Source organism: Diplotaxodon limnothrissa, linkage group LG20 (genome assembly GCF_057381915.1).
Source record: "Diplotaxodon limnothrissa isolate DT_005_m linkage group LG20, D_limnothrissa_male_GT1.1, whole genome shotgun sequence".
Taxonomy (NCBI): Eukaryota; Metazoa; Chordata; class Actinopteri; order Cichliformes; family Cichlidae; genus Diplotaxodon; species Diplotaxodon limnothrissa.
The window spans coordinates 15540092-15557068 of NC_140615.1; the positions used below are offsets into that span (position 1 = coordinate 15540092).

The 16977-nt window shown below is 41.3% G+C and overlaps 1 protein-coding gene across 2 annotated transcripts in view; it reads right to left on the bottom strand.

The window, feature by feature from the left end:
• The window catches only part of LOC146610715 (copine-9-like), a 116091-nt gene that overhangs the window by 27309 nt on the left and 71805 nt on the right, over window positions 1–16977 (bottom strand). For both annotated transcript variants that reach the window (XM_085345426.1, XM_085345427.1), the window contains exons 8-10: window positions 13383–13446; window positions 3533–3636; window positions 880–984 (exon numbers count right to left, since the gene is read on the bottom strand). In XM_085345426.1, coding sequence (XP_085201552.1) covers window positions 880–984; window positions 3533–3636; window positions 13383–13446 — 273 coding nt within the window. The remainder of the gene's footprint in view (window positions 1–879; window positions 985–3532; window positions 3637–13382; window positions 13447–16977) is intronic.

Here is a 16977-nt window from a genome sequence, read left to right on the forward strand (position 1 = left end):
AGTCTTGCAATAAATATATAACTATTTTGAATTTCTGTTTTAAATGCATGAGGTCCTGGCTGGACTGTTTAATGTGAATTTCCGTGTTTTTGACATACTGTCACAAACAGGCATGTAACTGCCAATTTCACCCCATTAAGTCACAAATTGTTAAAAGACTGATAGCCAATGACTCCATCTAATTCCAGTTTTATCTCCGTCCTAACAAAGCAAAGTCCCTTTGAAGACTGCAAATGACTGCAAATGGTCTCAGATCTGTTCTCTGTCTTTGAAGAAAAAATATTTTAAAGGCAACAAGATTGAAAGTTTGTTGCACATGATCACAACAATTTTGTTTGTGCTGTGGTCTCCAACCAGCCTTTCCTCAATAGCATTAGCTGTAGCATTAGCATTACAGCAATAGCTGTAGCATTACATAAAGCTAGAAAGTCTCAAATATTGATAAACATCACAAAACGTTATATATAAATCAACCGGCTTAAAGTGGTTCAAATATAAAATGTGATGAATTCACAAAAATCTGTCAGATTTATGACAGGAGTCCTTGTTATAGCAACGGTGGCACTGTGCATTTCTGTAGTCAGTGGCTTAACAAATGCTCAGCATGGTCCAGCATGACTGAATATGTAACACAGGGCTGTCTTCAAACTAGGTCAGTCTCAATAACACCAGTGCTGGTCCCTGGGACACCACGACCGACTGCTGGCATTATTCTGACCGCCCCAGCAACAGGCGATGTCATCCACTTAAAAGTCTATCTGTGCCCGATTGTTCTTACTTTACCCAGAGAAAACAAATAGCTTACAACATGGAAGATCTCTGAAGGTTTCTAAATAGTCATAAAATACCTCGATATTAAATTTGATCATGTTTTCTGACCTGTCATAGTCACCATTGCAGAGAGCTCTAACAGGAATGGTGAAGGACTGCCACACTGGGTTCAGTGTGTTCTTGATCACCTCTGTCTTGTGGCAGATGGTGAACCTGCAAGCAAAAAAAAATCAGCCATGAGGAACAAAAAGGGAAAGAACATTTATACTGCTCCTTTTGTACCAGTGAAGATCCCCCCACTAATCTCCCATTCCTTCCTCTGCAATTGAGCAAAAGGCATTGTAAGCTTTTATATTTTTTCTGTCTGCTTAAGAATATCCAGAGGATATAACAGAAGAGTTTTATTTTCTTCTCCTTCCTGTTTTTTATTTTATTACTACAAAAATCTCTCCAAGGCACAGCAGTCGAAGCGATCTAAAAACTTAAACAAATGTGACTTCTGGTGGAACTCGAGTCAGAAGTGTACGTGCAGCAAAGTTGATTTGTATGGAAAATAAGTGTGTGAACCAGATGTGACAATGGGTATTATTAAATGTGGTCTTCATATGAAACACCTTCACAGAACACCTTCCATAACCTTTCTTTTACTAATAATGTGTTTGTGTGCTGTTTCACAGTTGAAAGTAGCACTTATTGAGTGCTTTCTGCTACACAGCACCACTTGGGAATAAGTACTGGAAGCGGTTTGGAGCAACAGTCATTATTTCGCAGCCCCACAGGCTGAAGAGTGTTAAATTTTGTAAATGAAATGATGTCAGATCATTGCTGATGTCTTTCCTCCTTACCAGTGCATTAACACACACTTGAAAACTCCAGAGCTCCAAAATGACAAAACTTCTGCTTTTATATGGTTGCTCATGCTCACATAACCACGTTGCCACCACCTGGCTTAGACTCTTAATTCTTATGGAAACACTAAGGGTGTAGTTAGTTTTTTTACACACTACTTCCATATTTTGAATTCAGTTCAATTCAATTTTATTTATATAGCCCCAAATCACAACAACAGTTGCCTCATGGCACTTTATATTTTAAGGCAGACACTACAATAGTACATACAGAAAAAAACCCATGACCCCCTATGAGCAAGCACTATGGCGACAGTGGGAAGGAAAAACTCCCTTTTAACAGGAAGAAAGGGAGGGGCAGCCATCTGTAATGACCTGTTGGGGTGAGAGAAGGAAGACGGTAAAAGTCATGCTGTGGAATAGAGCCAGAGATTTTGGCGTAGAATTGTTAAGAATAACATCACGGTATAAGATGCCATGTATTACTGTTCATTACTGAGGTTGTATATACGTAATAATAATATGTCCTGGAATTTAAAACTTTACAATCTCAAATAGGATGTGATTTTTTTGCTAATCAGAGATTTGTACCCCTATACATACATACATATTAGGGGTGCAACGATACTCGTATCGATATTGAACCGTTCGATACAGTGCTTTTGGTTCGGTACGCTTATGTATCGAACAATACAAAATTTTTTATTTATTTTATCAACTTTCCTTCTGACGATGCTGTCTGTGTTGAGCGCTCAGTAGTCGAACGCAGATTCACTGAGAGCAGGGCAAGCTAGACAGAAGTTAAGCTCTCCTTGCAACACGGCAAATTGAACCTCCCCCACCCTCATTCAGATGTGGTATTTTGGTTTTCATGTGAAGTATGACCCTGAAGGTAAGCGCGTCATGGACAAAAGTAAAACAGTATGTTGGATGTGCCATGCAATGCTCAATTACATTGGTGGGAACTAGTGTGTTAGCGCAGTTAGCTCGTTAACGTGTTGGCCGTCCAGCCCCACGCACGGGGCGATCCGCGGTAGCTCGTTAACGGAGATTTGCTGTGTTGTGGCGTTAACGTCATTTCAACGAGATTAACGCTGACAACACTAGTGGGAACACAATGAATATGACTGCACATTTATGCTGACATCATCCTAGTACAAAGACAAGTGGAAGCAGACAAAAACAACAAGCACGCATGCTACAAACTTTACCCGAGTCATTTAGACAGCCGTTAGCACAGGATTCTCCTTATGATATGTTTAATATGCTGCTGAGAATAGAGCCCAGAAGAAGCGTATAGTATAGCTTTTATTTTGGAAAGAGCCATTTCTCTGTAATAAACTCTCTTTTCCAAAGATGAGTGATTTCTCGATCAGATAGATTATTTTTTTTATTACTTTGTTATTTCAGCAACATTAAATTTAAAAACTGTACTTTTGAGTTAAAATATATATTTATAATTTTAATAAATGACAAATTAAAAAGGCATGAACATTTTTTTGTATCGAAAAAATATCAAACCGTGACACCAAAGTATCGAACTGAACCGAACCGTGAATTTTGTGTATCGTTGCACGCCTAATACATATATATATATATATATATATATATATATATATATATATATATATATATATATATATATATATACATATATATATATATATATATATATATATATATATACATATACATATATATATATATACATATATATATATATATATATATATATATATATATATATATATGTGTGTGTGTGTGTGTGTATATATATATGTAGAGAGAGACAGAGAGAGAGAGAGAGAGAGAGAGAGATGTGTGTGTGTGTGTGTGTGTGTGTGTGTGTGTGTGTGTGTGTGTGTGTGTGTGTGTGCCTGAGGTCTGAGCCCACCCCAAATGTCAACACTCACGTTCCATCCTCATTACTGCGGTAGAAAACCAGGAAGGGGTCAGACTTGCCAAAAAAGTCTTTTTTATCCAGCTTGTTGGCACACAGCTGCATGGTAGCAATATCCTGACAGAGAGGAAGCGCAGGTGTCAATATAATTCAGAAGCAATTACAGTTTTTAAGTCAGCAACTTTGTTTCCTTCAACAACTCCTTTCTTGGTCACAAAGGTGAAGGTTTTTGTGGGACTTTGTGTGTGTGTGCTCACAATAGTTTTCAAAACAGAGCTTCGCACAGAATACAAAATACCTGGTGAGGTAAAAATCCGTGCATAATGTTGAAGCAAATAGGAACAGAATCTGAACCAGCAGCACACCAACAGTTTTTATGCTTTAATAACTGAATGCATGCACAGATTACAGTGGTTATAATCCATTTTTTTTAATTAAAATTGCAAATTTTATTAGGAAAAGATACTTATTTTATTATGGGATGGCTGCAATATTACGAGCAGGAGCAGAGGGAATGCTTCATAAATATGTATACACCGTTATAGCAGTTAGTAAGGAGCAGTATTATTTCTGCTTCTGGTTAGACAGACAGACAGACAGACAGATAGACAGACAGATAGACAGACAGATAGACAGACAGAGAGATAGATAGATAGATAGATAGATAGATAGATAGAATGGCCTTTTAGCTATTTTCTCCTAAAGTAAGGCATTAGGGGAAACTGAAGCTTGTCATTGGCAGCTAGGGGTTGTCAGCTTGCACACACACACACACACACACACTTCTCAAAATTTCTGAAAAACATTTGGGGCTTGTCAGGGGCGATATGTCCCAGAGTAGCAATAGTAAATATTTCCGAGATAAGCCTGTTCACATAATGTTATCTGGAGCACACAAACACGCACATCGAAATTCTGTTAGCGTCTGACTGCCTGTTAATATATTGCTGTGGCAAGGAGTTGGCAAAAATAAAGGAGAAAATCCCATAGTTCATAGCAGGAAACTACCTTGACAGTTAATCTTAAATATATTTAGAGAACTGTGGAGAAGAGTGGCCAGCAAAATATCAAATGGCTATTGGCACTCTATTTACAAAACTCAGTGTAAAGGTGGGTGGATTTAAAGTGATTTAGTGGACAAACTCAAACATTCATTACCAGGGATGATGATGTGATTAGCTGATTATACATTTGCTTTACACGGTAGTTAAACAGGTGTACTTAATGAGGTGGTCAAGATTGCAGAATGAAAACAGTGGCCTGAAAATCGAATCCTGAGGGACTCCACATGTCCCAGTTGTCATAATACACTGTGCGACAGGCAGGTTAGGACAGAAATATACAGAAATAATAGGTAAATAAAATAAAAGGTAAAAAAAAAAACTGTTTTATTGAGAACTTAGGAGCAAAAACAGAATACAAAACTCTGACTAGATGTGAACTGAGAACTTCCTGAGAACTTCCTGAGAATTTCCTGAGAACTGTGGAACCAATACAGACACCTGGGCTGTGTCCCAATTCAGGGTCTGCATGCTTGAAGTACGCGCACTATAAGTACGAGAAGTGCGGAAGTGAGAGGCTTGTGAAATGGGACGGTATACGCTTCGTCGCACTGTTCAGGTTGCCTAGCAACCATGATACTAACCGCGAGACACGTTACATACAGCTTTGTGTGACAGAAATGAAGGAGAAAAATGTTTTGTTGGTCATTCATTTTTGTCATGACATCTCTGTCATGATGTCTCTCATGACATATCTGAGGCTGAAACCACCGGACCGTAAAACATTATTGTTGGGCTTCATTTCTGTACTGAAAAGTCATTTAAGATTAGTTAGTAAATAACAATTAGTTAATGTTGTTCATGAGACTAAAGTCATCTCACTGTGGTAATGTGTGGTAACATTATAGTATTGTCAGATTATTAAGATATATATATATATACATATATATATACAGTGGGGCAAAAAAGTATTTAGTCAGCCACCGATTGTGCAAGTTCCCCCACTTAAAATGATGACAGAGGTCAGTAATTTGCACCAGAGGTACACTTCAACTGTGAGAGACAGAATGTGAAAAAAAAAATGGTAGGATTTGTAAAGAATTTATTCGTAAATTAGGGTGGAAAATAAGTATTTGGTCACCTCAAACAAGGAAAATCTCTGGCTCTCACAGACCTGTAACGTCTTCTGTAAGAAGCTTTTCTGTCCCCCACTCGTTACCTGTATGAATGGCACCTGTTTGAACTCATCATCTGTATAAAAGACACCTGTCCACAGCCTCAAACAGTCAGACTCCAAACTCCGCCATGGCCAAGACCAAAGAGCTTTCGAAGGACACCAAGAAAAGTATTGTAGACCTGCACCAGACTGGGAAGAGTGAATCTACAATAGGCAAGCAGCTTGGTGTGAAAAAATCAACTGTGGGAGCAATCATCAGAAAATGGAAGACATACAAGACCACTGATAATCTCCCCCGATCTGGGGCTCCACTCAAGATTTCATCCCGTGGGGTCAAAATGATCATGAGAACGGTGAGCAAAGATCCCAGAACCACATGGGGGGACCTGGTGAATGACCTGCAGAGAGCTGGGACCAAAGTAACAAAGGTCACCATCAGTAACACACTACAACGGCAGGGAATCAAATCCCGCAGTGCCAGACGTGTTCCGCTGCTGAAGCCAGTGCATGTCCAGGCCCGTCTGAAGTTTGCCAGAGAGCACATGGATGATACAGCAGAGGATTGGGAGAATGTCATGTGGTCAGATGAAACCAAAGTAGAACTTTTTGGTATAAACTCAACTCGTCGTGTTTGGAGGAAGAAGAATACTGAGTTGCATCCCAAGAACACCATACCTACTGTGAAGCATGGGGGTGGAAACATCATGCTATGGGGCTGTTTTTCTGCCAAGGGGACAGGACGACTGATCCGTGTTAAGGACAGAATGAATGGGGCCATGTATCGTGAGATTTTGAGCCAAAATCTCCTTCCATCAGTGAGAACTTTGAAGATAAAACGAGGCTGGGTCTTCCAACATGACAATGATCCAAAACACACCGCCCGGGCAACAAAGGGGTGGCTCTGTAAGAAGCATTTGAAAGTCCTGGAGTGGCCTAGCCAGTCTCCAGACCTCAACCCCATAGAAAATCTGTGGCGGGAGTTGAAAGTCCGTGTTGCTCGGCGACAGCCCCAAAACATCACTGCTCTCGAGAAGATCTGCATGGAGGAATGGGCCAAAATACCAGCTACTGTGTGTGCAAACCTGGTAAAGACCTATAGTAAACGTTTGACCTCTGTTATTGCCAACAAAGGTTATGTTACAAAGTATTGAGTTGTATTTTTGTTATTGACCAAATACTTATTTTCCACCCTGATTTACGAATAAATTCTTTACAAATCCTACCATGTGGATTCATGGATTTGTTTTTCACATTCTGTCTCTCACAGTTGAAGTGTACCTCTGGTGCAAATTACTGACCTCTGTCATCATTTTAGGTGGGGGAACTTGCACAATCGGTGGCTGACTAAATACTATGGTGTTCTTGGGATGCAACTCAGTATTCTTCTTCCTCCAAACACAACGAGTTGAGTTTATACCAAAAAGTTCTACTTTGGTTTCATCTGACCACATGACATTCTCCCAATCCTCTGCTGTATCATCCATGTGCTCTCTGGCAAACTTCAGACGGGCCTGGACATGCACTGGCTTCAGCAGCGGAACACGTCTGGCACTGCGGGATTTGATTCCCTGCCGTTGTAGTGTGTTACTGATGGTGACCTTTGTTACTTTGGTCCCAGCTCTCTGCAGGTCATTCACCAGGTCCCCCCCTGTGGTTCTGGGATCTTTGCTCACCGTTCTCATGAACAGTTTGACAACCCTCGGAGTATGTGGCAGGGACTAAACACGATCACAGACTTTAGAGGGAAAACCAGCACACCGCAGACCACGGCCTCTTTGTGTGAGGATCTAAACGTATTCTACGCTAGATTCGACACAGCAAACACCATGAGACCGGACAGTGTGCGCACCGCGGATGACGTCAGTGCGCACACTGTGTCTGAGGAGGATGTGCGGAGGTGCTTCAGGAAGGTGAACGCACGCAAAGCTACTGGTCCGGACGGGATTCCCGGCCGCGTCCTCAAGTCATGCGCCGCTCAGCTGGCTGGAATGTTCACGCACATCTTCAACCTTTCCCTCTCTCTGTCTGTAGTCCCAGCCTGCTTCAAAATGGCCACCATCGTCCCTGTACCCAAATCCTCCACCATCTCCTCATTGAACGACTGGCGACCTGTAGCCCTGACCCCCATCGTAAGCAAATGCTTCGAGAAGCTGGTCAGGGACTTCATCTGCTCTGCACTAGCCGACTCACTGGACCCTCTACAGTTCGCATACCACCACAACAGGTCCACTGATGATGCCATAGCCCTGACACTACATACTGCCCTGTCACACCTGGAGAAGAGAGACACGTATGTGAGAATGCTGTTTGTAGATTACAGCTCAGCATTCAATACCATCGTTCCCTCGAAGCTGGACAGGAAACTGCAGGATCTAGGACTGAGCAGCTCCCTCTGCAACTGGATCCTTAGCTTCCTGTCTGACAGACGCCAAGTGGTCAGACTGGGCAGCATCACCTCATCCCCCGTCACACTGAACACTGGTGCTCCACAGGGGTGTGTACTGAGCCCTCTCCTGTACTCACTCTACACCTACGACTGCACGGCCACTAACAACTCCAACATCATTGTGAAGTTTGCGGACGACACTACAGTGGTGGGTCTTATCACCAACAGTGATGAGACGGCCTACAGGGAGGAGGTCAGCGCCCTGACCCACTGGTGTCAAGACAACCATCTCACCCTCAACGTCGCAAAGACAAAGGAGTTGATAGTGGACTTCCGGAGGTGCAGAGAAGTACACACCCCCATCACCATCAACGGCGCTGCTGTGGAGAGAGTGAGCAGCTTCCGGTTCCTTGGTGTACATCTGGCTGAGGATCTTACGTGGTCAGTACACACAAACAAAACAGTGAAGAAGGCGCAGCAGCGCGTCTTCTTTCTCAGGAGACTGAAAAGATTCGGCATGAGCCCCCGCATCCTCAGGACCTTCTATCACTGTGCCATTGAGAGCATCCTCACTGGATGCATCACCACCTGGTATGGCAACAGCACCGCCTACAACTGCAAAGCTCTCCAGCGAGTAGTGCGGTGCTCTGAACGGATAATTGGAGGTGAGCTTCCCTCCCTCCAAGACATCTACAGGAAGCGGTGCCTGAGGAAAGCGGGGAGGATCATCAAGGACTCCAGTCACCCCAGCCATAAACTGTTCAGACTGCTTCCATCAGGAAGGAGGTTCTGCAGCATCCGGTCCCGTACCAGCAGACTGAGAGACAGCTTTTTCCATCAGGCCATCAGACAGCTGAACACTTCATAGACACCTCACCTTCACTACTGGAACTTCAACATTATGCACTCCATACTGTACAGTAATGCCACTGTTTTGCACATGTCTTACTCTGTATATTTTACTTTATATATTTTATTTATTGTTTACTCTATTTAATTTGTAAAATATGTGTACACACACACACACACGTAGAAAAATATTTAGTATACACATTCAGGAATGCATATACTATTATATATTGTACATATATTTATTAGTTTCAGATGTAGCCATTCTTGTATTTTGCTTGTTTACATTATTGTATTTTGCACAACTCTGTTGCTTGTGAAGCTCGCACACAAGAATTTCACTCACATGTGCTGTACCAATGTAGCCTACCTGCACATGTGATGTGACAATAAAAGTGATTTGATTTGATTTGATTTGATTTTGACCCCACGGGATGAGATCTTGTGTGGAGCCCCAGATCGAGGGAGATTATCAGTGGTCTTGTATGTCTTCCATTTTCTGATGATTGCTCCCACAGTTGATTTTTTCACACCAAGCTGCTTGCCTATTGTAGATTCACTCTTCCCAGTCTGGTGCAGGTCTACAATACTTTTCCTGTTGTCCTTCGAAAGCTCTTTGGTCTTGGCCATGGCGGAGTTTGGAGTCTGACTGTTTGAGGCTGTGGACAGGTGTCTTTTATACAGATGATGAGTTCAAACAGGTGCCATTCATACAGGTAACGAGTGGGGGACAGAAAAGCTTCTTACAGAAGACGTTACAGGTCTGTGAGAGCCAGAGATTTTGCTTGTTTGAGGTGACCAAATACTTATTTTCCACCCTAATTTACGAATAAATTCTTTACAAATCCTACCATGTGAATTCATGGATTTGTTTTTCACATTCTGTCTCTCACAGTTGAAGTGTACCTCTGGTGCAAATTACTGACCTCTGTCATCATTTTGAGTGGGGGAACTTGCACAATCGGTGGCTGACTAAATACTTTTTTGCCCCACTGTATGTATACACACATATATGTATACACACATGTATATATATACACATATATCCATATATGTATACACACATATACATATATCACTGACTTTCAGCTTGTTGTGTTTGTGGATATATAACTGACTTTAATTATTAAACATTTGAACATAAATAAGTGACGTCATATTCAGTACTTTTCGTACTCTTCGGCCGCTCCATCTTATTAGGGAAATTCCATATACATAAATGTAAATTTCAAAACTCAACCCCATCATTTAATTTGTTTTTGATTGAAATTGAACATTACTTAAACTCTCTTAAATTAACTTCCAATAAAAAAGGTTTATCATTGATTGAAATTCATTCAGAAATGTTTAACGATTGAGCTATCACAACTTTCAAGTACAAAGTTGTTATGAAGTCTATCACATTCCCCCCGCCCTTTTTTCTTCTTTTTATCCTTTATTTATTTATCCTTCTTATTTCATTGTACTGTATATTATTACTCTTATTTGCCTTGTATGTCTACTGTACAAACTGAACTGGAATGACTGACTGTTCGTTTTATAAGTTCAATAAAGTTTGGAGAAAAAAAAACCCTCTTCGGCCGCTCCCTTCTGCCGTATTTTGCGGCAAAATTATCCACACCCACCGCCGCGCTATGAATTGTGGGATATATGGGACCACGAAGCGTGCACCGGACCACGCTTGATATTTGGGGAAATCGACGGCGCATTTGGAGTATGCATTTGAAGTACACTTCGAATTGGGACAGCCGTCGTCGCGTGGCGGTGACGTAACCGCACTTGAAATGCGTACTTCAAGCGTGCAGACCCTGAATTGGGACACAGCCATGGAGTCCACAACATGAGAACAAATGAAGACAAAACAATAAATACATGCACAGGACAACGAGAAGCTATGAAGCTATGAAGGTGGGGAAAAAGATAGATGGCTACACTCAAGGAAGATGAGACAAGGTAAGCAAAACTAAAGCATAATACACACAAGACAAAGACTAAAAAATAAAACAGGAAGTGGCAAAACTCCAGACACAGTGATGGAGGCTTGACAAGACACAGGCGAGGCAGGATTTCTGTCTATTATTGTTTACCTTATGATATAAAACATGTTGAGGTGATTGTTATTGTGAGTTGGTGCTATACAGGGAGTGCAGAATTATTAGGCAAATGAGTATTTTGTCCACATCATCCTCTTCATGCATGTTGTCTTACTCCAAGCTGTATAGGCTCGAAAGCCTACTACCAATTAAGCATATTAGGTGATGTGCATCTCTGTAATGAGAAGGGGTGTGGTCTAATGACATCAACACCCTATATCAGGTGTGCATAATTATTAGGCAACATCCTTTCCTTTGGCAAAATGGGTCAAAAGAAGGACTTGACAGGCTCAGGAAAGTCAAAAATAGTGAGATATCTTGCAGAGGGATGCAGCAGTCTCAAAATTGCAAAGCTTCTGAAGCGTGATCATCGAACAATCAAGCGTTTCATTCAAAATAGTCAACAGGGTCGCAAGAAGCGTGTGGAAAAACCAAGGCGCAAAATAACTGCCCATGAACTGAGAAAAGTCAAGTGTGCAGCTGCCAAGATGCCACTTGCCACCAGTTTGGCCATATTTCAGAGCTGCAACATCACTGGAGTGCCCAAAAGCACAAGGTGTGCAATACTCAGAGACATGGCCAAGGTAAGAAAGGCTGAAAGACGACCACCACTGAACAAGACACACAAGCTGAAACGTCAAGACTGGGCCAAGAAATATCTCAAGACTGATTTTTCTAAGATTTTATGGACTGATGAAATGAGAGTGAGTCTTGATGGGCCAGATGGATGGGCCCGTGGCTGGATTGGTAAAGGGCAGAGAGCTCCAGTCCGACTCAGACGCCAGCAAGGTGGAGGTGGAGTACTGGTTTGGGCTGGTATCATCAAAGATGAGCTTGTGGGGCCTTTTCGGGTTGAGGATGGAGTCAAGCTCAACTCCCAGTCCTACTGCCAGTTTCTGGAAGACACCTTCTTCAAGCAGTGGTACAGGAAGAAGTCTGCATCCTTCAAGAAAAACATGATTTTCATGCAGGACAATGCTCCATCACACGCGTTGTGATATTATTCTGTTATTATATGTTACCTTATAGATGTAATCAAAATAGTTGAATTATGATATTGTTGTAGATCATATTATACCCTTTAAAACAGAGTGTGTGATCTGTATGTAGTTTAGTTCTCATTATACTTTTGAGTTAACAGAACATATTCACATATTAGTTCATTAGATAAAGGTGCATCCTTGATCTGCTGGGAATGTGTTACACTGTTTTCTTGACATGCTTAATTGTTGAATCATGAAGAGAAGGTTGTAAGCAGGAGACTCTGTGTCTAAAGACAGGGGAGATAGATAGACCACATTCCACACCCCCACCTTACAGAAAGCAGAGAAACAACTGCCGAGGTCATAACTTAGGCGCTGTAACAGAGAAAAAATGTGATGTTTTGGCTTTTACGACTAGCTGGGGGCCACTAGAGACTATAAAAAGCTGAGCAACCCGTCACCATTTTGAGACATGTGCCTGACCCTCTGGTAGCATCTCTCCCGTCCGGACGTTGTAATGCTCTGACTGTTGAATTGTATGGAAATAAATGATTGTTGATTGAGCATTTATACACCGAGTATTGTCCTTCCTTCAGCCCAAAGATTCAAAGAATTGGGAGAATTCAACAGCGTCCAAGTACTCCACAGCGTGGCTGGCAAGAAAGGGTATAAAAGAAGAAAAACTAATGACATGGCCTCCTTGTTCACCTGATCTGAACCCCATTGAGAACCTGTGGTCCATCATCAAATGTGAGATTTACAAGGAGGGAAAACAGTACACCTCTCTGAACAGTGTCTGGGAGGCTGTGGTTGCTGCTGCACGCAATGTTGATGGTGAACAGATCAAAACACTGACAGAATCCATGGATGGCAGGCTTTTGAGTGTCCTTGCAAAGAAAGGTGGCTATATTGGTCACTGATTTGTTTTTGTTTTGTTTTTGAATGTCAGAAATGTATATTTGTGAATGTGGAGATGTTATATTGGTTTCACTGGTAAAAATAAATAATTGAAATGGGTATATATTTGTTTTTTGTTAAGTTGCCTAATAATTATGCACAGTAATAGTCACCTGCACACACAGATATCCCCCTAAAATAGCTAAAACTAAAAATAAACTAAAAACTACTTCCAAAAACATTCAGCTTTGATATTAATGAGTTTTTTGGGTTCATTGAGAACATGGTTGTTGTTCAATAATAAAATTATTCCTCAAAAATACAACTTGCCTAATAATTCTGCACTCCCTGTATAAAAAAACTTAAATAGACTAATGTGACTGCAAACTCCTACAACACAAAAATTAACAGTGCAATATTGTTCAGTGACATGTGGGTTGTATGTGTGCATGTGTTTGTGCACGTGTGTATACTGACCCTGCAGTTACTGAGCTCCTCTGCAGTTAAGATAATGACTCCACACTTCTTCCCAGGAATCCCGCTGAGAGCGTAAATAGATGGAGCGAGAAACAGAAGGAAAAATTGCAAAAGAGGGTAATTGTAGCCTGCCATAAATAATACAAGTGCCAAGCAGATGTCATTCATAGCTTTAAACTGCTGTTAAAGAAACGCTCACACAGTGACTTACTTTCCGATGGGCAAGCCATTTCTAAAAATAAGAGGCAATTACAACGAAAAAAAACTTTTTAACAACTGTAGCGTATTGGAAACAAAATTTTTTGCAATATACGTGTGAACAAATCCATCCACTTGATCTGTCCCTTTTCTTTTCTACAACGTGTTCAAGGTTAAAGATGGCAATGATTCTTTTATCCCGTTCCTTTGTCTCCTTCCTCCTTTTAATCTTAAATTAAATGCGAAGCCTTGAGAATGACCTGTTTGCAGTATTTCTTATCCGACAAATGAACCGTTCCAAAAGAGGATATAACAGGAAAAAAGTGGATGTCTTTAGAAGAAGAAAAAGAGAACGGAGGAACAGACTGGGAAAACGAGCAGAAAAATGAGGGGTAACTTTGTGATCACAAAGGGGGCCAAGCCTGACTGCTGTTTCATTATAATTTTTAAAAGAGTTGAAAATGAGGAGAGAGAAAATTGGCTGGGGTCCGCATGAAGTTGGGAAGTCTAAGTTGAAAGAAAAATGAGAGACCCATTTTTGTGTCAATTTGTGCAGGGTAAATTCAACTCTAATATGCTCATCCTATAACCACCATGTAGCCTGCAGTGACACACACACATTTTAATACATTTGATATTCCTGATATGCCACATATTGGATGGGTTATCATTTGTACCCGGTCTCAGAAACTGACTGTCATCATTACCAGGGTGAAGCGGCACACAGCGGAAGCCTGCTCTGCGCTTGTTTCTGACATGCAGTCCTTTCATGTGCTGGCAGAAAGCTCTGACATCCGAGATCTGAGCAACATGCATCTAAGAGCGGGGCTGTTGATTGTGACTCATAATTAAATTCACAGCATACAACTCAAAGCTACCTTTGGTAACTCTGTATCAGTTTAGCTTAACATTTCTTTGTGACCAGACAAAAGACATTGTGAAAGAATCGGCTGGTTTAATTTACCGATCTCACCCTGTTCTCATTCATACATCATGTTAACACAGCTTTGTCAAAGGTGCTGTCTTATTTATACGCACTGGATTATGACAACGGTGAGATGGTCTGTCATTCCCAGGCTTTTGATAAGAGGAAGCTTTTTCAAAACACAAACATCCCAACTGATCCTTAACTAAAGTCCCCTGGCTCACAAATCTTTAAATAAGTGCCACCTGTTCAGGTACCCGGTGTGGATTTTGTCAGTCTATAAAATAGGACTGTTAAATCTGAGCTGATGATATAGACATAGCAGGTGTATAAAGGGACACGTTTGTAAAACAGGGAGATGCAAAAATGACATTATATTACACCCTGAGATGAAATGCCAGTAACTATCAAAACAACCAAATTCATTTAATTTGTATTTGGAGCAAGGTAAAATTGAACTGTCAAGAATGACGCAGTAAGCCTGGAAACAGCTGTCCCGCTACAATGTTCTGTTTTAATGACGTATTATTGGTATGCACTGGTAGGTCTAATTCCTCCTCGGTGACCTTTAACTCTAACAATAATGCTAGGCAATCAGAATTTGTTATTTTATCTTTATTAAATTATTTTCTCTATTAGGTCTTGGAAATCAGGCAACAAAGAAAATAATCATTCTAATTAGCAAATATAAAAAATACACTGCTCAAAAATATCAACAGAACACTATGAAAAAAGGTCAGATCTCAATGGGGGAAAAAATCATGCTGGAAATCTATACTGATATAGACCCGGTAATGTGTGAGCCACAAATGATGCAACCAGCTAGTCCATTTTGCCAAAATGTCATTGCAACTCAAAATAGCACTTAGCCCCCACATGCTTCTATGCGTGCCTGGCAATATTGGGGCATGCTGCTAATGAGGCGATAGATGGTGTCCTTGGGATAGATCTGGACCAGGGCATCACTGAGCTCGTGTAGTGTAGTAAAAACTGTCATGAACGATAAGGAGGGAAAAATGTGTGAGACCTCCAGCTGTAACAGCGTTCCTGTTTTGGGGCCCCAAAAGTTTGATTCTGTTCATCTGGATGTAACGTTTTCAGTCGGAGAAATGTTTCCCTCCCAGCCCATTGTTCCTACAGTGGTGCTGGTTTCATTCATTATGCAATTACACTGTTTATAAGATTGGGGAAACCTGCAGTCAGCTGAGACTGATGAAGTCACTTGGATGTGTGACGAAACGTTTCTCCCACTGAAAACGTTACATCCAGATGAACAGAATCAACCTTTTGGGATTTACTTAACTGGATGCTTGAGCATGCATCAAGAAATACTGTTTTGGGGGTTTGTCTCATTGTTGTCCCTCCAGTGCAGCAGTTGTTAATTTCATTAACACTAAAGCAGCTGAAACTGATTAACAACCCCCTCTGCTACTTAACTGAGCAGATCAATATCAAGTTTAACTGACTCGATGCTATACTCTGATTAAGTGTTCCCTCATTGTTTGTCTCTTTGACTTTTCACCAAAATGTATGCTTAGGGTTAGAATCTAAAGGGACATCATTACAATCACTTTTAAAATGTTGTTCTGGGTAGACTTTGGTGCACAGTCAGTACCGACAGTAGCAGTCAAACTATGGCGGTCTGATTATAGAGACCCAGAGAGCACCAAAATGACATTTCTCCACACCACCACAGGGAGACTGGCCTGGACAAAGAAGGTTTTATGGATTCATTCTGTTTAGCCCAAAGTCTGACCATCTGCACGCTCAGCAGAAACAAAGACTCATCAGACCAGGGCCCTGTGCTTCGTACGTCGCTTACTACATCCAAGATCAAATGAAACATCCAAGACCAAATCATCGCGCTAACTCTGAGCTCGCTATTCCGGTTCCCCGAACACACCTGTTGTTGACGATTAGTATAGCTGGATGAAGTAATGTGAGATCACTGGGTGTCGTAAAAGGGGCTACGCATCGATAGTAGAAACATTGATCGGCAACCCTTTGATTGGTCGGCGAAAATGTCGAAGGAGCGCGCTCGGTATTTTTCGGCAGCAGAGCAAGAACTCTTGAGTGAGGGATTTCAGGAGTTTCAGAGTTTAATTAAAACGCAAGGGAACACTGCAAAGGCTGCAAAAGCAAGGAGAGAGGGCTGGCAGAAAGTTGCTGACAAATCAAACTCGTAAGTAATTCAATAATAACAATAATAATGGAGTGGATTTATATAGCGCTTTTCAAGGCACCCAAAGCGCTTTACAATGCCACTATTCAGTCACTCTCACATTCACACACTGGTGGAGGCAGCTACGGTTGTAGCCACAGCTGCCCTGGGGCAGACTGACAGAAGCCAGGCTGCCATATTGCGCCATCGGCCCCTCTGGCCAACACCAGTAGGCGGTAGGGTAGATCTATCATATCACACCATATTATCCAATATTATATTACATTATATTATATTATAATATGTTATAT